Source organism: Ailuropoda melanoleuca, chromosome 11, assembly GCF_002007445.2.
Source record: "Ailuropoda melanoleuca isolate Jingjing chromosome 11, ASM200744v2, whole genome shotgun sequence".
Taxonomy (NCBI): Eukaryota; Metazoa; Chordata; class Mammalia; order Carnivora; family Ursidae; genus Ailuropoda; species Ailuropoda melanoleuca.
Window position 1 is genome coordinate 105,843,997 of NC_048228.1, and position 22,972 is coordinate 105,866,968.

The 22,972-nt window shown below is 59.4% G+C and overlaps 1 protein-coding gene across 1 annotated transcript in view; it reads left to right on the top strand.

The window, feature by feature from the left end:
* Positions 1-127: 127 nt before the first annotated feature.
* The window catches only part of WFS1 (wolframin ER transmembrane glycoprotein), a 31,224-nt gene continuing 8,379 nt past the window's right edge, over positions 128-22,972 (top strand). The window contains exons 1-6 of the mRNA XM_002924150.4: positions 128-268; positions 7,155-7,387; positions 16,570-16,652; positions 17,183-17,327; positions 19,389-19,559; positions 21,076-21,156. Coding sequence (XP_002924196.1) covers positions 7,156-7,387; positions 16,570-16,652; positions 17,183-17,327; positions 19,389-19,559; positions 21,076-21,156 — 712 coding nt within the window. The 5' untranslated portion in view covers positions 128-268; position 7,155. The remainder of the gene's footprint in view (positions 269-7,154; positions 7,388-16,569; positions 16,653-17,182; positions 17,328-19,388; positions 19,560-21,075; positions 21,157-22,972) is intronic.

The window sequence follows — 22,972 nt, forward strand, 5'->3', positions numbered from 1 at the left end:
GGCAGTGATTGGCAGACGTGCCTGCCGCACAGCGGGCCGAGCCGGCGTCGCGTCTTCTGACCTGCTTCGGGAGTGGAGAGCGGCCTGAGGCCCCGCCTCCGGCCCCGCCCCTCCTCAGAGGGCCGCGCTCGCCGGCTCCCGCAGCGGCTCGCGTCGCTTGCTCGGCCAGGCTGCTTCGCTCCCGCCCCTGGACGTCTGGCTCCTCGCAAACAACTTTGCGACAGGCCCGGAGGCGTCGCGGCGCCGCGAGTGGCCCGCTCACGGACGGGTGAGTATTTCGGGGCGGGGGACGGGCGCGCGGGGGACTGGAAAGCGAGTCAGGAGGCGCCGCCCGCCTCGGGCCTCAGTTTCTCCATCTGCGCGGCTGCTCCCAGTGCCCCCCACCACAAGTTCCCCAGAAGGTGGCGGGGCGGGGGTCCCGCCTGCACCACGAAGCCCACGGAGACCCCCGCCCGGGCCTGGGTTGGGACTTCCTGGGGGACTCCGCGCCCCCTTGGGAGTCGCCGGGCCGCGCGCTCTGCGAGCACCGAGAGGCCGGCGGCCGGAGTCGCCCCTCCCTGTGCCCCGCAGCGCCGGTCCCCAGGTGCCCCGTCATGGCCCTTCCCCCGCGGCCGTCGGCCGGACTCGGCGGCACCCAGGGCGGCCGTCGATGCCCGCGGGGACGCGGATGGGGCGGCGGAGGCGACGGGGTTCACCCCGCACTGGGGACGGGGTCCGCCGGAGGGGGCAGCCCCTGGGTCAGGCTGAAGTCCCCACAGCCCACTTAGAATCAGTGCTGCGCTCACTCTCCCCCTGGGGCTCCTCCTCGGTAAGAAGGGTGGGCAGGGGCAGTGGCAGTCTCTCCCTGTCCCGGCTGGGGTGAACCCGGCCCTCGGCCGGCCCTTCGCAACATTAATTTCTGTTGTGGCAGACGGAAACTTTCTGAGGAATCTGGCCCAGCCCTTTGGGATGTGATGGAGCCATGCCCTTCCACCGCAGTTTCTGTAGTTGATGTTAAGAAATTCCAAGGAGCTAACATTTGTAGCATAGTTACACTCCCCTCCCCCACCGCAGTCTTATAGGAGTAGGAATTAGAGCCCCAGTGGACACACGATGGAGCTGAGGCTCACTGGGGATTGGTGACCTGCCCAGGACCACAAAGAGCCTGGGGGAAGACTTCCGTCCCAGTCTGCACTGAAAGCAAGCTCAGTCCTGCCTCTCCTCACCTTGGACAGTGACCCCTGGCATTTGGCCTGTTTGTGAAGGGCTTTCCCTTCTGCTGGGATCTGTCACTTGCAGAGTGCTCTGGGTATCCTCTGTGCTGGTCGCCTGTTCTTACTGCAGCCCTAATGAGAGAGCCATGTCAACAGAAGCCCCAAGGCCACACTTTCCACTGTCCAGTCCTGGCCCCTGTGTCTCCAAGGGGCCTGATTCTCACTGGAGCCCCATGGTGTCTGACCAGAGATTTAGAGGAAGATTCCCTTATATAACCACTCCTTTGCTGCACCCCCTGAACCCCCCACCCCAAGCAGATGGACCTTTGAACACAGGGAAGTTTGCTGGGAGACCACATCACACCTTCTTTCCCAGGATGGAGGACTACATGGAGGGCTCCCTGCTCACGCCTTCCCAGCCACTCCTATGCCACGGCTGGACAGGCCTTGGGGGCTGGTCAAAGGGGACCGCAGCTCAGTCCTGGCCCCCAGAGGTGCCTGAGCTCTGGGACAGAGAACAAACCCTGGTCCATGATGGTGACGATAAGAAGAATCCTGCTAGGGAGGGAGCTTTATGCTTTATATGGCTCTCGCCCTCTCCCACGTCCCCACCTCAGAAAGTGGCACCACTGCTGTGCCCCCCACACACAAATCAAGCCATCCTCTGCTCCCCCACCCTTCACATTCAGTTGGTGATACTCCTGTCTCTCCTGGCCCCAGAGCTGCAGTCGGATGCCTCCCCTGGACCAGGCCTCCTTATCCTTCCCTGGATGGTTGCCCAGCCCCTTCCCTGGGCTCCCCATCCTGTTCCCACACAGTCCCAGTGGTTCTTTAACTGTCACTTCCCTGCTCAGCACTGCCCTCCCGAACTCCTTCTGGCCCTAGGCTCAACTCTGCCTCCAAAGCCTGATGCTCCTTCAGGCCCTTGGGACCTGCCCTAGCTGCCTAGCCTCTTCTCTCATTCCTGTGTCCCATCCCTGGGGTCACTTCCCAGGCACCCGCACCTTCCTGGCCACATTGCTGGTCACTCTCTCTGCTGCCTTTTCTCCTGGGCAGTCCCCTGTTGGAATGCCCACACGCCTCCATTCCTCCTTCCTTCCACCCTCACCTGGCTCACACCTGCTTGTCTTGAAGGCCGAGTCAGGGCCTCTCTTTCACAATCCCTACCGTGCCTTCCAAAGCTGAGTGAGACCGCCCGTTGGGGGCTTGCACCCCAAATGCTGCTCCAACTTTGTGGTTGTCTGTTTGGGTGTCATCCTTCCTGCTGGGCGTGAGCTGCTCGAAGGCCAGCCCTGTGGGAGTGCTGTCTGGAGCAGGGAGGCCCCGCACAGTGCTTGGCAAAGGATCAGCCCCCAGTCCGCGTCTGCTGACCCACCGGGGCCAGGCTCAGAGCAGGTGCCAGGTGTGCCGTGCGGGCTCGGCATTGGGCAGACACTCATGGCTGTCCTTGATCAAGGACTTGGGCATGCCCACTTGCCTCCCACTTTGTTTCTATGAACTTGGCACATTGAGTGGAGTCGGAATGTTCCTTGGTTTGGCCCTTAATACTCTGGGGCAAAAATAGGTATCTGGGAGCCTCCAAGGGCTTTGTGCCCTTGTCTTGAGGAGAAGCTCTGTGCCAGGGGCCTGGTCTGGGCCACGCTGGAGCAGACCCCCCAGACCCTAGGGCCCAGTCATAGACAGGTTTTAAAATATATTTGATTTTCATTTCAAACACCTTATTCATTTATTATAGAAAATTAGGGAAATACATTTAGAAAAAGAATAAAACAAAACTACTCATAATCCTTCCACCCAGAGAGCCAGTATTAACAGCTTGGGGGGCATTTTCTTTCATCTTTTTCCGTAGGTAGACTTCATTTTCATTCTAAAGAGACAGGATAATTCTCATGCTGCTTTCAATCCTGTTTAACAATGTTATACCAACATTTTCCTTGATTTTAAGCATTTATTTGTATACAGGGTCACGGTTAACATCTTTGTAGGGTAGCACCTTGCTGGGCTGTAATGTTCATAACTGCCCTCTCTGGATGGTGCCAGAAAGTTTGCCTGTGTCAGACACCCTTGTGTGTGAAACCCGTGGGCATCCCTGCATATTCCTCTGGGCTGCGATTCTATATGGCAGCTCTGGTCAGAGGGCGCTTGAACAATTTTAAGGCTTCCCATGGGGGCTTGTTTCAGAGGCGGAGCTGCCCCCAAGGGGAGCAGAGTGGGGACCGGCCTGCTCAGGGATTAGAGCATTTGGGGCAGAAGCGGAAGGCCACATGAGGTAATTCTGCTCCATGTCTCCACAGATGCATGGTCCATGCAGCCCCTCTCTGGGGGTGGCATACCTCAGCCGGGCTCCTTGGTGCTGGTATTTTGTGTTTTGACGGGATAAAAATATGCCTTGGTACTCAGGTGGAAAGAATGCCAGCCACTTTGCTTTCTTAGATCTGGTACAATGACAGGTTCCAAGCTACCGCTCTGCCGTCAGGTGGCGGTGGGGCTGGCTGGCGGGCTAGCAGGCAGGTTGGAGGAGTCTTGGAGCTGGGGCCAAGCTGGATGAAGACGCTCCTGCTTTGCCGTCGGGATGCTGGGGTCTGGGGGAAGGGAATTGCTTAAAGTCACACAGCAGGGTCCTATAACCTTGTTGCCTCCCCGAGGGCAGGCTGTCCCAGTGTACCTTGCATGTTAGACTCCCAGTGTGTGCCAGGCAAGGGAGCAGGTGTGCCGGGGGAATGAGACACAGCCCCCCCTTGCAGGGCTCCCAGTATCCCAGGAAAGAGAACATGTTACAGCAGGGAAGGCCAGAGATGGTCTTCTGTGTGGGTCCTTCTACCAGGAGATGGTCTGTGAACCTCCCTGTGACCCAACCCTGGCAGTGAGCGGTCTCGTTTGCTTTAAAATAATAAGCCCTTCGCTCCCTACAGGGCTTGACCAACTCTCAGAGAACCCAAAAATTAATTTTCTTTTATTCATCCATTCTTACGAAGCAGAGATTCGACTTGGAACAGTTATCTTGACTGTCGTGTGCGTGCATAACACTCAGGCCACGGGCCAGCCACAACCTGTGGTTCCCTGCAGTTCCTACCAGAATGTTTTTCACCAGAATATGCCCTCGTGTAGCCCCTGGGAGAACTAGCTTGGGTTTTGTTTGTTTGTTTGTTTTAATGTTGTATGGTTTGCAGATTACTTTCTCTTCCTTCATACCCTTAATCCCCATGGCACCTGTACATGGCAGGTGTTATTCCCATTTTACACATGAGGAAACTGAGACACAGTGAGATTAAGTAGCTGCAGGTCCCCGGTAAAACTGGGACCCACTCCCTATGTCGAGTGGTAGTAAAATTGTGTCCCGTAGGCCCAGGCGGTGCTGTCCCTCCTGGCATGGGGTCTCCTGGTAGAGGGGGGTACTACCTGAGACAGGACTCAGCAAAGGCAGCGGGGATACTCCCAGGAAGGAGGCACGCTGGGCCCCAGCACCGGAGGAAGAGGGCGCTGTGTCTGCCAGAGCACGGGCGCAGAGGCCGGAGGGCAGCTCTGGGAGCGGCAGAGAGGGAAGGGAAGGCGTGGCCTGGGTCGGATTGTGAGAGGGCTGTTTTTCAGAAACAGGCTTTGTGGATTTGAATTCCAGCTCCGACACTGTGAGCTGTGTGGCCTGGAGCACGTATCCCACCTTTCTGGACCTGCGTTTCCTCGTCTGTGAAATGGGGTGAGGGTTGAAGGCTAAGCCACCTGTGCGTCTGTCACACTGGCTAGCGGCAGTACCTGGCTCACAGTGCCGCGTGCGGCACCCCGAGAACGTGCACGGGAAGCGCAGAGAGCAGAACGTACCCCAGACACACGTCTGTTCCTGCTGCTATTCCCGACACAGGTGCCCCAGCGCAGGTTGGCTCTCATCAAGGCCAGTTGCGCTCTGCTGTTCCAAAGAGGTTGCCCTTGATTCTGGGGGCAGCAGGCCACGGGAGGTGGCTTGGTAGGACGTGGCTCCATGTGGTCTAAGGGACTGACGTGTTTTCTGTCTTGGGTCAGGGGTGACCTGCGTGACTCGGTTCTGTGTGTCATGTCACCGCCGGTCTCCCCGCCCACGGCAGTCTGAGTGCTCACTCTGGTCTGCACGTGTGGCTAAACGGCGAGTTTCACAGAAGTCGCCTCCTTGTTGGGCTCCCGGAAGCCTGCAGTGTGGAAACGGCACAAGCGGCGCATTGATTTCCAAGCAGATTCACGTGGCTCGGCCGTGCTCTTGTCTTGCCTCTGGGGGATGTTTTAAAATAAGGACTCAGTCCCTCGGAAGGAGGAATGTTCAGATTGAAATCTGTGGGGTTGTTTGGCGGACACAGATCCTGTCTTCAGGACCCACTGTGGCTGGGAACAGGGCAGGCATGGTTGTGTAGCCCCTGGGGAACAGGCCTGTGGCACTTGGGTCACCCCAACTCTTCCTGTGACAACTGTCTCCAGAAACATCCAGGGGACCCTACTGTGGCAGGCCCGGTGCTTGGCGCTGGGCGCTTGGGGATGCCTGGCCCCCATGTGCAGCCTGTCGTCTCATCTGGTCCTCACGGGGCCCTCATGTGGGCTGATTGCCCCATTGACAGAGGAGGAAGCAGAGGGGCGTGGCCTGCTCAGGACCGCAGAGCTGGGGGCACCGGGCCAGATTCCACATTAGCGGCCTCTCCCTGCTCTATGCTCACTTTCCTCATTGCAGTGAAGAGGGTGGACGTGGCCTTTAGTCTGGGGAGGGTCATGGCATATTTTCGGAGTCAGGAAAAGCCACCCCGGGTCCCCCACCCAGTGCACATGTTGTCCTGACGGTTAAAGGGGTCTGTGTCCTGAAGCCCATCCGGGGCCCCCGGGTTGGAGATCCTGGGGGTAGGGCACCTCCCTGGGCTTTCAGCTCCGGGCTCTGTGACTCGTTGCCCCCAGTTGTGTCAGCAGTGGTTCCTGCCGTTTTGCTCAGCAGCACATGAGGTCTGTGTTGTTGACTGAGTGAGCCCCTTCCCCTGTCATGAGAGGGCTGTAGAGCCACCACTCTCCGGTCTGTTCCAGTTCATTCCCTGTTCTTAGGCACCTCTTTAGTGTGTCTTCGTGTCTGGTGGCATCTAAGTCTGGCGGGTTTTGTCCTGTGGTTCATGGAGGGCTCTGCAGTCAGGCACATCTGCCTAAATCCTGGCTCTGTGGGCTGTTTGCCTCCCCCCTTCCTTGCTCCCCACCCCTCCCCACCTCCCCTACCTGCCCTACTTCGCATCCTCCCTTCGACTTACCTGCTAACATTTATTTAATTCCTACTCTGTGGTTGGTTCCTTCGGGGGACTCTGAGACGTCATCCTTGCCCGCCTCTCTCCTGGCTTCTGGTGAAGGCTGATGACCCCTGGTGGCCCTTGTCTTGCAGCTGTATCTCCTGTCCCTGGCTCCGTCACGCGGCATTCTTCTCTCTGTGTTTCCTTCCTGTTCTCAGGATACTGGCCTTTGGATCGGGGCCCACCCTCATCCAGGATGATCTCATTTCAAGATCCTTAATTGCAGCTGCAGGGAGGGCCACCTTCACGGATTGGGGGTGGACACACGATGTGGAGGCCACCCTTCAGCCCCCGAGCCAGCTCAGTGCTCCATGTGGATTATCTCATGGGACCCTCCCAACTTGGCACCATCCCTGCCACTCAGACATGGACACCGAGGTCACATGGCTCATGCCTGGTAAGGCAGGGACTCCAGGCCTCAACACGTAGGGCCCAAGCTCATGACTGCTGTGGAGCCCGTTGAGCCAGAGGCCTTGAGTGAATTTCTTTCCTCAGTTTCCTCATCTGTAAAATGGGCATGGTCTTAGGGGGCTACTATGAAGTTGAATGAGATTCCAGATAGAACATGAGGTGGTCCCCAGCCCATTTCTCTTTTATGTCCCCTCTCTGCCCAGCACTCTAGGCCAGAGTAGGCTGGGCCTGGCCGCCCTTGTGTCTGACCCTCGGTTTTTCTCGCCGGCAGGATGGACTCCGGCGCCCCCCCTGCCAGCCCCTCTGGCCCACAGCCGCAGCCACCAATGCAGCCCCAGGCCCGCTCACGGCTCAATGCCACTGCCTCGGTGGAACAGGACAAGAGTGAGGTGCCCCGAGCTCCTGGACCCCAAGTTGGCCCTGGACCAGATGTGGGAGACACAGCTGCCCCCACTGTGGCCCGGGTCCCGAGTGCTCGGAGCCGAGAAAGAGCGGACCGAACAGGTAAGGGGCTGGGGCCGGAAGCCGACGGTCCTGAACGCACGCCAGGGCTGTTGCATGGAAGCCGGGCGAGCAGCAGGTCCTGGCACGCGGCCCAGGCACCCTGCCCGGATCCTCCTGCGGGCCAGGTCCCTGCTGTCACCTGCGCAGCGGGCTTTGCTCCTGGTGCATGGACTTGGGTGGTAGCAGAGGTCACGTCTCCCTATTTTATTTATGATCTGGTGGCTCCAGCACCGATCTGCTTACACTCTGCGCTGGGGACCAGGCACCTCCACACCAGGCATTGTGGTGTGCAAGGAGACGAAGGCTCCCCGTCCTACTCTGGTCCCCTGCGGGGACTCAGGGGAGCCCGTGTGGTCCCCTGCCCATCGTGGCCACTCCTCAGGGCCATTTGGTCAGACAGCTCTACTTGGTCTGGGGACCCACATGGCCACTCCCCTCAGGGGCTGGCTGCCACCCTGGAATGCCCCTAGGCCCGGGTCCCCGGTGCCCTGTGGGCCATTGTCCTCCGTCTCCAGGCTGGACTGCTAAGGATTGCTCACTCCAAGCCCCGCCGCTCTGGGGCCTTCTCAGGTTTCTGCTCCCCCAGGCCTTCCCCGGAGGCACCTCCCGCCCAGGGTCGGAGGTGAGCTGGTGTGAGGACCTGAGTGGGACAGGACGGTTGGTCATGGGGCTGGACACCTCACTGACCCTGGGGCAGGGCCACTAGGGCTTGGTCCATCCTCCGTCCACCTCCTGCTCCCTGAGCCCGGGTGGCACAGGTGAGTCAGGTCTGCCCCCGACCCCCAGCAGTCCACAGTGCTGGGGAGCAGAGGGAAGCATAGGGCCTGGGGAGCACTGAAGTGGCCCTGGACCCGGGGCTGGGGTTGTGGGAAGCCTGCTCTGTAGGAAGAGGAGACTCCCCAAGCAAGAATTAGCACGGGAGGAAAGAGAGGGCCTGGCAGGGGTGAGGGCTGGTGGGAGGAGGTGGCCTCCCCTGGGGTAGGGGTGAGGCCAAGAGAGCCCCAGTCCTCCCAGGTGACGGGGTGAGGAGGGGAGGGGAGCGCTAAGAGTGATAATGGTCGTGGGTCTGGCCTGTGATGGAGATATACCAGGAGGGACCTGGGGGCCCAGCCTTGTCTGGGACGTTTCTTCGTGCTCTAGGGACTGCCATGGGCGGGAGGAGCCCCAAGCCTTTGGCTCTGAAGTTTTGGGGAAATGTGGCTGCTGGATGTCTTACTCTCAGGGGAACCAGCCCCTCCGGGTAGACCATTTGCTCGGATTACAGATGAGGTCGTGCCATCCCACGCAGAGCAACTGGTCCCCACCTCCCTCCACCCCAGCACTGGTCCCCATTCTCCAGGTCTGCCTCCATGCTTCCCCACCTTCCTTTGCCAAGCAGGAGGTCCACCCAAACTGTGCCCTCCCCAGCTCCCCTGCCGAAATCCTACCCGCTCTGAGGGCTCTACTGCCCCTACGCTTCCTGAGCTCGACCCACGGCAGGAAATAGTGTGCCACCCTCTGCTGACATGCATGCCTGCACACGTGTGTGTATACACGGGCACGCACACACACACATATACACGCTCAGTGGGAATGGAAATTTCCCAAACACAGCTTTTCCCAACTGTGCGTGCTGCAGTCTGACCGGGGTCGTTCTGTCCCTTTTCTGTAAAAGCAGTGCTGCTTGTGGACAGTTAAATGGATTTTGTGATTCACTGTGTTGAAACCTACAGTTTATAAAACGCTTTCTGCAGTTTGGCTCCAGCGCTAGTTCTCCGTGAACATTTCCCAGCTGGGACTCCCCGGAGCACGTGTCTGTCCACACGAACTGTCACTCACTGGTGGTCAGAGCCCTGAGGTCCAGGGAGCGCCAGAGACAGGTCCCTCTCAGCCCGGGCCCTTGAGCCATGTGCCCTTGAGGGAGTCAGGAGGCCACACCGGGCCTGTTTCTGCCTCTGTAAAGTGGGCGCGACCGTACCAGCCATGTGGTGTCGTGTGGGGATCGCATCGGTGCCGGGACCGTGCGCCTCATGCAGACATTCCTCAGGCGCCGATGTGTGCAGGAGCTGGTGTCGGGACCGCGCTGAGACGGGGCCGCCTCGTCCCCATAGGCATCCGGCGTGGGGGTCCAGAGATGGTGGGTAGCTTGTGCTTCATGTCACCTGGCAGCCTGGTCCCCTGGTTCCTTCACCGAGATCCTGTTCAGACCTCCTGTGGGGCACCTGCTATTTTATGACCCCCCCCCCATGAACCTCTTTGGTGACTGGTCTTCATGTTAGCTCGGGGCCGTGTGTGTCTAGCTTCTGTGTGCGTGCCCGATTTCTCTCCCCCAGCGGAGGCTCGTGCCACATACTGGCCGTGTGCACGTGTGCATGGTGGGGGTTGCTTTCTTTACCTCCTCCCCCACCGCGGGCGGGATGCCACGTCAGCTCTCCTGGGACTAAGGAGATGCGGCTCCACTCCCCCAGGTGGTCTGGACGAGCGACGGAAGTCCAGCCCCCGCTGCCAGCTGGGCACACCTCAGCTCCCCTTTCTCCGGCTCACCCAGGCTTCGTCATCTTCTTCCTCTAGAGTGGCCGCTACTTAAGATGACCACCCCCAGCTCGGCCTGCTGCCCATGTAGGAACCCCAGACCCGCGATGAGCCCCTGCTGTGCACCTCTGGGTATACCACGTGGCCAGCCCTGTCCTCAGGGCTTTCCCTGGGCCACATCTGATCCCCTCATGTCAGCCTGTGAGGGAAGCTCTGTTGCTGCCTCACTTAGGGATGAGGAAACTGAGGCACAGACTTGCCCAAGTGTCCAGCTGCCGAATGACAGGCCCACAGGTGACCTGTGTCTCCTGGGTTAGCATCAGCCCCACCCAGCGGAAATCAAGCTGTGGTGGAAGCCGGCTGCAGTCTCCCCTGGGCAGTTCACGCCAGGCCAGTGCCTGATTTATTCCAGAAACTCACCCGGTCCTTGGGCACTTCTGATCTTTGCATCTCCTTGAAAGATCACCGTGTTCTCTGCTTTGTTTCCAAGGCTTCTGGGCAGAGAGGGGTCCTGACCCTGGGCTTTCAGCCACAGATGCCTCACGGCTGCAGAGCACAGAAACCAGGGCTACAAACACACTTGGTTTCAATCTGAGTGCAAACTGTCCTCGGAGGGCAGCGTCAAGACGGCAAGTTGCAGGTGGGAGTCAGGAAACAGCCGTGGGCTCTGTGTGCCATCCGCCACTCAAAAGAAGGAGAGAAGCAGGCCCTGGCATTCTTGCAGGCTTGGGGTCCCAGCCCCCACGTCCGGGCTGTGCTGCTCTGTGTCCCTCACTGGTCATCGAGGCAGGCGCAGAGGGGCCCCGCCATGCTGGCTCTGCGCAGCCCAGAAAGCGTCTGCCTGGGAACGACTTTGGGGGCCTGTTTCGGTTAGTTCCCTCACCTGTGCATCTGCAAAGGCGTAGCGAGCCCCAGTTAGGTACCCACAGGTCACAACGAGCGTGAGTGTGGAAGTAACGCCCACTGTGCCAGGCATCACGTTCGGTTGTTTCTACATCAGCCTGCTTGCTTCTCCAACATATTCAGGCAGGAAAACCTGGAGAAAGAGGTGAAGTGGGTGCCCCAGGGCCCCCAGCCGGTGAGCTGTGAGGTCGAGATTTGAACCCACTCTGTGACTCTCTGCTTATCGGAGGGCCGCAGGTGAGCACTTGCGTGTGCCTGGTGCTTTCGGCCATTTCTCCAGGGAGCCCGGTGCAGGACCGAAGCAGAGACGGCTGGGCTGGAGCCTGGGCTCCTCAGCTAGCCCTCAGGGTGGTCCCTGGTGAGGCTCAGTCCTGTCCTCCAGGAGCCCCGGGCCAGGGAGAGCCAGAGGCACACAGTAGCCGCCCTGGAGGGCAGGCGCTGTGCTAGGGACAGCTGATGTTGTGGGGGCCCGGGGAGCACGAGACGCCCTTTCTCTGACCTCGGTGGGCCACAGCAGATCACCAGCGAGACTGTCAGTGCCATGAGGCCTCCCAGCTGCGGGGCCACAGACGGGTGGTGGAACCCTTGGGCAGGGCTGCCGCTGCCAGGAAGTGTTCACCGCGGTGCTGACGGAGGACTTGCCTGGCATGTGCAGGAGACAGCGGGTGAGGCAGGTGGGGCCCTGTCCTCCAGGAGGGATCCTGCGTGAGTACATGAAGAAAGACCTGCACGGTGTCAGGGGCACACTGGACCCCAAAGGCTCCAAGTTTGATGGCCCCTGGGCAGGGTCAGAGTGTGAGGTCAGGAGGTCAGCCAGGCAGGCTCTCTAGGGTCATGATAAGGACAAGGGTGTTTGGAGGAGCATTAGAGGGTCTGAATTAGAGGAATGACATGCTCTGTTCACATTGAAGAGGAGGCCACCCCAACTGCTGGGCAGAGCGGTGGCTGAGGGGTGGGTGGAGAGGGGGCAGAGGAAGCAAGGCTGGCCCCCAGGTCTCTGGCTGGAGCCGCGGGTGGCGGTGGGGTTCAGAGCTGGGTTCAGAACCGATGTGGTTGTGGGAGTGGGAGCAGATGCAGATGTTGAGGCCGTGCTGTCCTGGGAACAGGGCACAGCGGGAAACGGCTTGGCTTCCTGTGCTCTAGTCAAGGTGCCCGGCCATTGACAATCTGGGGACTTTTCTACACACGCTATGTTGTCCTGACCCCGATACAAGCCCTGGTCCATCTGGTGTCCGTGCCTGTGCGGTGACCCCCTCGCTGTAGGATGCCCTGTCGTGAGCTGGCAGGATGGTGGGGTCAGGTGAGTTTTGGGTGTGGTGGTTTCCTGAGACCTTTGGAAACTTGGCCGTGTGCCCTCATCAGTTACCTTTAACCATCTACTTGTGTTCCAAGCCTCAGGCGTCACCTCCTCCAGGAAGCACCGCCCACCCCCCCATCAGGATTGATGACCTCCGACACCTCCGCAGCCCGCACTGATGAAATGTGACAGTCCTCGCCCGGCCCCTGGGGGGCCTTGAGGGCAGCAGTCCTGCCTCATTCAGCTTGGTGCCCTTAGCTCCTGGCACCCCGGGCTGGCTTGCGGGCAGTGCTCAGTAAACGTCTGTTGGGTGTATGATAAGGACCTGAATCCATGACTCCCGCCCGGGGCTGTCAGGAGAGTGGACCTCCTGGCCCGTTCCCCGGCTTTAGCTCAGCCAGCCCTGGGCAGAGATGGAGTGGCAAGGATTGTTCACCCTGTTTGTTCATGAGGACCAGAGTCAGCATCACAAAGGCTGATGAGACACCCCCTTGGTGCAAGGCAGCCCCAGCTCCCTGTGTGGGGGACACCCCGTTGGCATAGGGCAACCCGGCCATCCCATGTGGGGACACCCCATTGACGTAGGGCAACCCGGCCATCCCATGTGGGGGACACCCCGTTGGTGTAGGACAACCCAGCCATCCCATGTGGGGGACACCCCGTTGGTGTAGGGCAACCAGCCTTCCCATGTGGGGGACACCCCGTTGGTGCAAGGTGGCCACAGCAACGATGAAGACACACGATGTACCCTTGGTTGCTTTTCACCCTGCCCTTCCCTGCAGCCCCCCGTGGCAGGCGTCCTGAGAGGACCAGGGAGTCTGGGAGGCTGGGGCAGAGTGAGGAAGGAGCTGGGAGCAGCCTCCTACAGACGGGAGCACTGCGTCATCCTTTGGCTGCAGGGTTCAGGTGGCACTCCCCTTCCCAGAGCTGCTGGCATGTGCTCAACAATCCACAACTTTACCTCAGCTGCAGATCGAGCTAGCAGCAGTCGGGGACAAGGGCACCAGCTTCTGTCCTGCTCCTGCCACGTCTGGGAGAGCTTCGTGCACGGGCTTCCCCGCTCCCGGCCCAGGGTCCTGATGTGCTCCAGAGTGGGTGTGAGGCTTGCTCACCACCCTTCTCCCTTTCTGCAGAGCACCTGCTCCAGCTGCAGGGGCGGGGGCTTGAACTTGCAGCGCAGTCACCGTGCGGAGCGTGTCCTGTGTCCCTGCGCGGCAGACCCTGCCCGCCATCCTTCCCTCGGCGGCCCCCATCCTTGTCCCTCCATCCTGCACCACTTAGCGAGCCGTGGGGTCCAGCGCTGTGCCGGCGGCTGGAGTTTGTTGGGTCAGACCCACCCACTGGACAGTGTCCCCGTGAAGCCTGGAGGGAGCTGTAAGACACCGCGTCCCAGATTGCGGTGGGAAAACGGCAAAGGACCCCGCCAGGGAGAGGGGACAGTGTCCTGGGGGCTGTGTTGACCTCACGAGCTCCAGAGAAGGTGAAGGGTCACGTACCAAGTCAGCAGGGAGCACACACATCTTTCTAATGCAGGGAATCTGGGGAAAAGAACAATGAAAAGATAGGGATGCGTGTGGACGTGGTTCTGTGTGGTCTCTGGCTGAGGCGTGCAGACCTGCCCAAGGCCACGCAGCTCTGATTACTGCTGCTTTGTGACAGGAAGCCTTTCAAAAATGAGTTAGAGTCAGGACCCCTCTGGTTGTAAGTGACACAGAGACACGATGTAAATTGACATAAGCAAAAAAAAAAAAAAACAGGAGTTGAGAGGAATTTCTTAGTTCCAGGTGTCTGTGAGCGTAGGGGTGCTGGTGCCACACAGGACTGGATCCAGGGGCTCAAATGATATTGTCAGGAACCCCAGCTCCGCTTTTCCTCACCTCAGGCAGGCTCTCCTCACTGGGCGGCCCTCCAGGCTCCCAGCTGGCGTCCATCAGCCGAGACCTAGCAGAAGGAGGATGCCGGTTTCCCAACACTTCAGCACAAACCCCACTGGCCTGGCTTGTGTCTGTGTCCGTCCCTGAAAACCAAGCGCTGTGGCCAGGGAGACCGAGCCCTCTGATGGGCCAGGAGGGCCTGCTGCACACCCCCCTCCCCCCGCAGCATGGGTGAGAGACAATGCCACCAGACCTTGACGACCAAGGTGGGGAACGTGGGTACCCAAAAGGGACATCAAAGTGCTAGGACCAGAAAAAGCCAGGTATGCAGGTCAGGCATGCAAAGAAGAGCATGTTTCATGGTCCTTGGGCCACACTGACTCAGCCAGCTCTGGGGGGTATTCTTTATGACACTGAACAGTAAGCCCCTGACCTGCGGGAAGGCTCCTCCTTACATGGAAAGAGCCAGAACCCTCTGATTGGTCTGCAGCGCGGGCCTAACATTTGAGTAGTTGTAGAACTATTTCTGTCAGTGCCAAGTGGAAAAAACTGGAATCATGAAGGTGTGGTGTATATTTCAAGGAGTTTCTGTCTACTGGGGAGACTTCTTGAAATGCCAGGCTATGAATAACTTCTGTGAAAAATTAATCATGGACAGAATCTTTAGCCAACAGATGTATGCTTGAATCCTCTATATTCTGATTAAAACACAGAAAGAACGTGGGCTTGCAAATTCAGTTAGTCAAGAAAAGTTTTGAGCTTGTGGGTGGTGCCTGGTGGGCACTGCGGTGGGAAGTGCAGTGTCAGTGAGCAGCAGCAAAGGCCCTGCGGTCAGCCTCGGAGAGGTGGCAAGTGGGGAGGGAAAAGAAATCCACATTTCGGGAATGCCAGCTCTGGCCCAGTCACTTAATACAAAGTGTCTTGTCCTTCGTAACTGTCCCGTTGGATGGTCATTAACGATTGGGTTGAAAATGCCTCTGGCTAGGTCACACGGCACTTTGATGCTAAAGGTAGAGCCACACGCAGGCCGGACTTCCCTCCGTGCGCACACTCCTTCCCTGGGAGCCCGTGGAAGGGATCGGCTTGGAGCCCACAGGCTCTGTGTTCTGTTCTAGGCCAGAGAGTGCATCCAGGGAATTGAGGGGGTGTGACAGTGGCCAGAGGGGAGATGTGGCCTTGGCTCAGGAGGCACCAAGGTCCTGGGCACGAGAGCAGAGTGGGCATGCTGAGGCCACGCTGGGCAGAGGCCCTGAGGACCTCAGTGGGGAAGCCCAGTCTGATCTCAGGGAGAGGTGGCCTAGTATTTTCCAGCCGTCCCCCGAGAGGGCCGTCATGTGTACCTGCACTGTGAGGTCTTAAGGAGAAACCTCCTCACTCTGAGCTGTCCCCTGTGCCCCATGCCTCTCCACCTTTGCACCTGAAGGCTGCGCTGGCTCTGGCCGTGCCCCTGTTGCCTCCTCCCGGAGTCCGGCATCCCGTGGACTCGGGTGCCTGGAACGCAGGGGCTGGTGGCATTGGTGGCCACAGAGCGAGCTCCGAACCTGGCAGAGCTGTGCTGGGTGAGGCCTGGATGAACTCATCAGGAAGGTCAGTCCTCACGTGCTATTGCAGGGGGCAGTTTTTGTTTCCAGAGACATCTAGAGAGTGAGAGGCTGTCAGTCTCTACTGAGCCCCTACAGTGGAGTCAGTAGCCCTGGGGGTACATCCCACGAGTTGCCTGGAGCTGTCTCGTACTTGCCAAGGTGGGGTGTGGAGCGGGATGGAGGCCCCCGAATATTCATTGTATAAATCAAAGACAGAGACTGGTAACAAACAAACAATTTTTAAAAACTTTTTATTGTTAACGCTGCCTGTTGCTGGTAAGGTGGTGAAGTTGGCGTAGTTCCGTGATGCTTTCGTAGCTCGTAAGGTTTTAGAAAGTAGGCTAAGGCATGAGCCGTATGATTTTTGGGCCCTAGTAATGCAACCGAAGAACGTACGCTGGGAGAATAACCCCAAAGGAAAATAGATGCACTGTTTGATAAAATTAGTGAGTGTTGGGAGTGATGTAAAGGCCCAGCGGGGCAGAGGCCCAGCGCCTCCAATGGTTTCTGAGCCCTGGAGATGGTGCATTTCACCAGAGTAACGTGGGAAAGTGGCTACGATTCACCGTCGTAAATGTGTTTGTGTGTGTGCACACACCGAGTGTGACCCCAGAAATCACGTGCATACAGACGGCAGTCTTGGAAAACATGGATTTGGTTTGTTTATTGGGGCACAGGCCAGGGCTTTCACGCTGGAGTCCTGGGATCTTTCTAGGACTCAGCTCAAGCAGGCCTGAGCTTGGGGGTGAGGGTGGGACTGGCGTCTGTGCCCCTGCGTCCTTCCTGCCGTTCTGAGCTGCTGTGAAGACCACCGTCTGTGGGAGTTTTGCTGTCCGTGCTCCGGGGCTGTCTGCGTCACTGTTGGGCAGTGTTCCGGCATATTCTGTCTGCGTCTGACCTGGATTTTAACAAAGCTGCCCTGGGTCCGAGCCCATCGTTGTAGTCCCCTCCACTCCCAAACGGGCAACAGGGACCAGTCTCGTGACATTCTGTCTGCTTTCTCCTGTGATAAAGGGCCCGTGAAGGGAGATGTGGAAGTGCCCTTTGAAGAAGTCCTGGAGAAGGCCAAGGCGGGGGACCCCAAGGCACAGACGGAGGTGAGGACCGCGTGACAGTGGGAGGCTCAGCCCACGGCCCCTGCACGGCGGCCCTGGGAGAGGCCAGTGCTGTGTGAACGGGGAGCAGGGGTGCCGGGCCCATTTGTTTTGTTCCCATGTTCTCCGCGTCATTTGTCTCCCGCCGCCCTGTGCGGATCCTGTGTTCTCGCCCACGTCCAGCTCACACCCTGTCTTGGGCCCTCCTCCTCTGGGACACCTTCCCTGCCTGCCCCCCGCCCTCTCATCTGTAGAGGGGGGCCACACCCTCCCCGCGTCTTCTGAGGAGCAAGGGCCCCGAGGGTCCCACAAGCCCCACTGGGTGCAGACGCCCAGGGGACCCCAATCCCGCCCCCTGTCATCCTGGAATGGGCGAGCAGGTTGGGGAGGCGGGCTGGCCAGGAGCTCGGGGCAGGAGAGGGTCGGGACGCCCCAGCTTGGGAAGCAGGTCGGGTGAGGACGCGGAGCAGGAGCCCCGGCACGGCACGCGGGGGGCTGCCACGGAGCGTGGCTTGATGGGGTTCTCACCGCAGGTGGGGAAGCACTACCTGCAGCTTGCGGGTGCCGTGGACGAGGAGCTGAACAACTGCACCGCCGTGGGCTGGCTGATCCTCGCCGCGAAGCAGGGCCGGCGCGAGGCCGTCAAGCTTCTTCGCCGGTGCCTGGCGGACAGGAAAGGTGGGTCCGAGGGAGGCTGGGTGCGGGCGCCGCTGCCAGAGGGACGCGCGCTGCTTGCTAGGTCAGTGGGTGACAGGTGACGACAGGAAGATCTGCAGCCAGTGACGCTGGTGAGGAGCAGATGTGAATTCTGTTTCACCGGCAGTTTTGTGACATAGACGTTGTTTCTGGAGCATGACCTGGGATGTTTAGGCAGCAAAGCCGCTGTCGTCCTCCTGGGCGTGCGTTGATGTGTGTTGGTAGATCCCTTCTGGGTTCTAATCCAGTTCGAGGGGTGGATCATAGAGCCCGCGGAGGCCAGCTTCACCAGGGTTCGTAGGAGAATGTGACAGTGGTCTGAGGTCGGAATGGAACTTTCTGGGCTGAACGGCTGGGGCCAGTGAGGACCTGCTCAGCTGCATTCACTGCCAGGAAGCGAACAGGTGGGGGGGGACAGTGAGACGCAGCCCGGCCACACGCGGTCACTTACTCATCACGGTGCCATTGCGCGATGTGCTTCTGGAAGTTTCAGACCTCAGAGAAAATGGAAGCCTGTGTCTTAAAGCATCTTTTACACGATTTTCTCCAGACTGTAGAAGTGTTTTATGTTTATCGTGTAAAATTTGGAATAGAAAGAAAACGAAGAAATGAACTACCCATAACCTTGAAACCCAGAGAAATGCTCTGTAGTTTGGTGTATTTTTTTCTGGTTTTGTATCATAATGTTTTTTTTTTTTTTTTTTTTAAAGATTTTATTTATTTATTTGACAGAGATAGAGACAGCCAGCGAGAGAGGGAACACAAGCAGGGGGAGTGGGAGAGGGAGAAGCAGGCTCATAGCAGAGGAGCCTGATGTGGGGTCGATCCCATAACGCCGGGATCACGCCCTGAGCCGAAGGCAGACGCTTAACCGCTGTGCCACCCAGGCGCCCCCATAATGTTTTTAAGAGTTACTTTTATTATACAGAACCTTCTTTTTTTGTGGAAATGGGACTGATGCCTTTGAAAACACAGAATAGTGGCGTTCTGTCAGCCAGGATTTCTAACCAGCCACCCTCCCGTTGCGGCCGGGGCAAGTCCGTGCGGCCCACCCAGCTGGGTGCTGGAGCCGGTGGTTCCCAGTGGCCGGGACGGAGCCCGGTCAGGACCAGGCCTGAGGGCGTGTGCTGCGGGGGGCCGTGGAGGGCCCCACGTGCTCCACACCCCCCACTTCTTCACACCGAGTGTTTCCTGATCTTGAAAGAAATGTGTGCTCAGGTGGAAAATTTGGAAGATGTTTCGAAGGAGAAAAAATCCTGTACCCCATCTCAAGTCTTACTGCCCTTGTGGGGGGATGCTGACAGTTGGCCCTGACAGTTGGGAGTGAAGGGAGAAAGGCGGCCACAAGCCAGCCTGTGAAACCTGTGCCCATTTCTCTCCACGGGGAGTCTCTGTCTCCCTGGAAAAGGGCCAGCTGTGCGGGAATGGAGTTTCCCAGCTGCCTCAGGAGGGGCAGAGCCTGTGAAGAGCTGTGGGCGCAGGGAGGTCCTGCTCTTGCACCCAGGCCGATAACCCGATAACCGTGGTTACCTGTCTCTGATTCCCATAGTTACCGGCTGCTCTGCCTGTCTCTGACTCCCTGGCCACAGGCAGGCCAGGACACGCCTGTGCCTCGGCTTCCCCATCTGTAAATGAGGAGAGCAGTACTTACTCTCAAGGGTGCTTGTGAGGAGGAAATCAGACAGGGAAGTGGGCCAGGAGCACAAGAAGGTCTAACACACGCCTGCCTGGGGGGGTCACCTGGGGAGGTCTGCCAGGAGCATGGGAAGGCCTGGCACCTGCTTGCCCACAGGGTCACTCTGGGGAGGGTCCACTGAAGGACCAGGCTGACCTCCAATCTGGGGAGTGGGTCCCGGCAAGGTCTTTGGCCAAATGTCCTTTTTTGTCAAATGTCTGTTTCTGCCTTGGTGACGAGAGGTGCCTGCAAAGCAACTCGCATAAGTCCCCTGCCAAGCCCCTGCAGCAGGGCTGGTCAGGGCTCAGAGCACCACTAGCGGCACCCAGGCAGGCGGGACGAGGCCGGTAACGCCTCTTGTCTCGTAGGCATCACTTCTGAGAACGAGCAGGAGGTGAAGCAGCTCTCCTCCGAGACAGACCTGGAGCGGGCTGTGCGCAAGGCCGCCCTGGTCATGTACTGGAAGCTCAACCCCAAGAAGAAGAAGCAGGTGGCCGTGTCCGAGCTGCTAGAGAACGTTGGTCAGGTCAATGAGCACGGTACGCAAGCCTTCTGGGGACCAGGCCTTCCCATGGGGATGTCATGGGCTTCTCTGTGGGAATTCTGGGGGGCTTCCCTTTGGGAGCCCTGTGGAGCCTCTGGGAGCCTACCTCAGGTCTCCCAGGGACTTTGTTGTGGGGACCTCATGGGTCTCCTCTAAGGCCCAGGGAGGGTCCCTTCCTAGGGTGTCGTCCTATTCTTGGGGTCCCCTTCCTGAGCCCTGCCCTGAGCTCTGGTGCAGTCCACGGGCAGAGCCACAGATCTTATCGTTCTCAGGGTGTCCTGCTCCTCCTTGGGGGGGGGGAAGAGTAACACATGCAGGGAGGGACCTGGGTCCCTGAAGCCCCGAGGTTCCAGGGGCACTGAGCCAACTGTGTCTCTGACGGCCGTCCTGTGGCAGGCCTCATCACCGGCCTCCACAGCCTCCCCCAGCCTTCTGACAGCGGCCAGCTGGAAGGGCAGATGGAGCAGAAGAGCGGGCGTCTCTGACTGGGCGTGGCGCTCTATTTCCCGGGGCCCAGCCTGACTTTTCCTCTCCATCACTGGGGGGCCACCTGCCTCCAGCTGTGCGGATGTGATTTCTGCCCGGAGCCACACGCAGCCCTCTCTGGCCCCCCAGGGCTGCGGCCTCCTGCCAGCACAGCAGGGCAGCAGAGAAGGCTGCTGGGCGGACACCTTTGCCCCTTCTCCTGGGGTCTCTGGGCAGGACCTCTGTCCGACTAGACCCTCCGGGGACTAGCCTGCTCTCTGAGCCAGGGTTGGAGAGACTACATGCTGGGCAAGTGGAGGTGTCCGTGAGAGAGGCATGCTTGATGTGACAAGCTCGGGGCTGCCCCTTAGAGCCCCAGGGACCCTGCAGTGCCACAGCTTAGCCCCCACCTGCTGCCCCCCCCCCCACCAGGCCACTTCCAGGGCCCTCGGTCTCTCTGGGTCACAGCGCCTCGCCGCTCATGTTGTCTGGCTCCCACCTGACCTGACCCTGCAAAGGCACGCCTTGGTGCCCGGCATGCAGGAAGACTTGCATGTTTGCCAGATTGGGCTGCGGCCGGTGGTGGATGTTGACAAAAGAGCAGAATATTTCAGTCCGGGCTCAGCGCTCAGCCGCTGAAGAGACTCGTGTGGAGCTCCTCCCAGCACCAGGGCTGGGGAGACAGGAAAAGGCCTGGCCCCCAGAGAGCTCCGTCTTTTCCAGGGGAGAATCAGGCCGAGGGACAATGCCAGCAGAGGTATTTGGGGATACGTTATGCTGACCAGAAACCGGTGTGTCTGTCGCCGTGGCTGCATCAGTAGAGGGGATGGCTGTGCCCAGCGGGGGCCGAGTCAGCCTCGTGGCTGGAGGCTCAGACGTGGCTGCCCAGAGAGGTGGCCCTCACCGTGCCCATCAAGGGCTGCGTGGAGGCCCTGTGGTCCCCAGAGGTTGGGGATGCCCCGGCAACACATGGGCCAGTTGCTAGAGGGCTGCAGGGCCCATGGGAACAGCCTGCTTTGATTCTGTCTCTGCTCTGTCACCCACAGACGGAGGGGCACAGCCAGGCCCGGTGCCCAAGTCCCTACAGAAGCAGAGGCGGGTGCTGGAGCGCTTGGTTAGCAGCGAATGTGAGTACGGCCCCCCGTCCTGCACCTGTGACCCCTTTGGCCAAGCTGTTAGGCCCAGACCCACCACCCCGGGCACCACGTCCACTCCTTGGTGCAGAGTCTGGACCTGGAGCCTCCAGCGTCTTGGGGGCGTGATGGGTCTTCAGTCCAGTCCGTTTGGGGCTGTCAGTATTCCGGGCAGTGGGATCCGGAGCCTGCCCGGCAGGAGCACACGGTATGAGGGAAGACAGACACGGGACAGAGAGGGCAGTGGAACAGTCCGTGCAGGACAGAGCAATGGGGGTGGTGGAGGACTGCATCCGGGTGCCTGACCCGGTCAGCAAGGATGAAGGGGCAGTTAGCCCCTGAAGGGCAAGGGGAGGGAACCACCCTCAAAGGCCCAGTGAGGGGCACCCAGCAGGGAGTGTGGGGGCTCCCCCGAGCATGGGCTGTGGGAAGGTGAGGAATGCAGCGTTAGTGGGGCACGCAGAAGTGGGTGCCTTTGGGACATCCGGTTAGGAGAGGTCCTCGATCCTCCTTGGGCAGCTGCCTAGCTGTGTGGGCGGACTCTTGGTCTTGGTGCCCAGGGCCCCCGTCCCGGAGGAGACCAGACGGGAGGGACCCACGGGCTGCTCAGTACTGACAGGAGGCCCGGCTCTTCCCCCAGCTCTGCCACATATTCTCCTACCTCAGGCAGGCCTGGTTTTCCTTTCTGAGGCTCAGTTTCCCATTGTACACAGTGATGGTCAGATTAGAGGGCTGAGGGCCCCCCAGTCCTGAGAGCTTCTGTTGCAGCAGGACAGGGGGTATCATACAAAAGGGGCGCACACACCCCTTCCCACTGGGCCGGTAAGCAGTCTGTCCGGGAAGTGTCATTGGAACTCTGGTGACGTGTCGAATCCTGAGTCAAGCTTTCCCAGGGCCTCGGGCACACAGGGATGCACGGACTTTCTCTCTTGCTCTGTTTGGGGGACGCAGAGCGGTACAGGACATTGACATGGAGAGACACCTATGGCTGTCGGACACCAGAGGAACGGGAAGGTTCTAGATGGGTTTGTGTTTTTTTTTAAGATTGTATTTATTTGAGAGAGACAGAGATAGCGAGAGAGAGCATGAATGGTTCAGGGGGGTGGTCAGAGGGATAGGGAGAAGCAGGCTCCCCGCTGAGCAGGGAGCCCAACGAGGGGCTTGATCCCAGGCTCCTGGGATCATGATCTGAGCCGAAGGCAGTGGCTTAACCAACTGAGCCCCCCAGGCGCCTCTCTAGATAGGTTTTGAGTGCAGAGGAGCCTGGAATCTGACTGTGTTTGGGGTGAGAGGTGCCTCTGGGCAGAAGTCGATGAGGGGTAATTCCTCCTGAGAGAGCTCAGTTCTGCCTTCCCCACCCTAGTCACCTTATGGTTAGCCACTCAGAACTTTCCTGTGTACCTGGGAACTGCTAGAAGGTCCTGGGGTCCAGGGGAGACCATGTGCTCTGGGCTCAGAGGGATGGGTCTGAGGCCCACCTGCGGTGAGAGCTGGGCAGAGACATGGCCTCTCCAGGCCTCCGTGGGGGGTGTGGACAGTACCGTCCAGGGGCCCCTGCCTGGTCATCAGCCCGCCAGGCCTGCCTCCCCACCAGCACACTCCCAGCAGCCTGTGAAATGTGCCTGTTCCCCTCGCCTCAGAAAAAAAAAGGATGAGACCCTCTCCGGACCCCTCACTCCCAAAGCAACCACTCTGTTTCTCCCTTTTCTGACGAAGCAGAGAGGAACATCCGCAGTCACCATCCTGGCTCCCCTCCCCCTTCTCTCTGGGACCTCCCCCTTGTCGTCCTACCAGAATGGCCCTGTCTAAG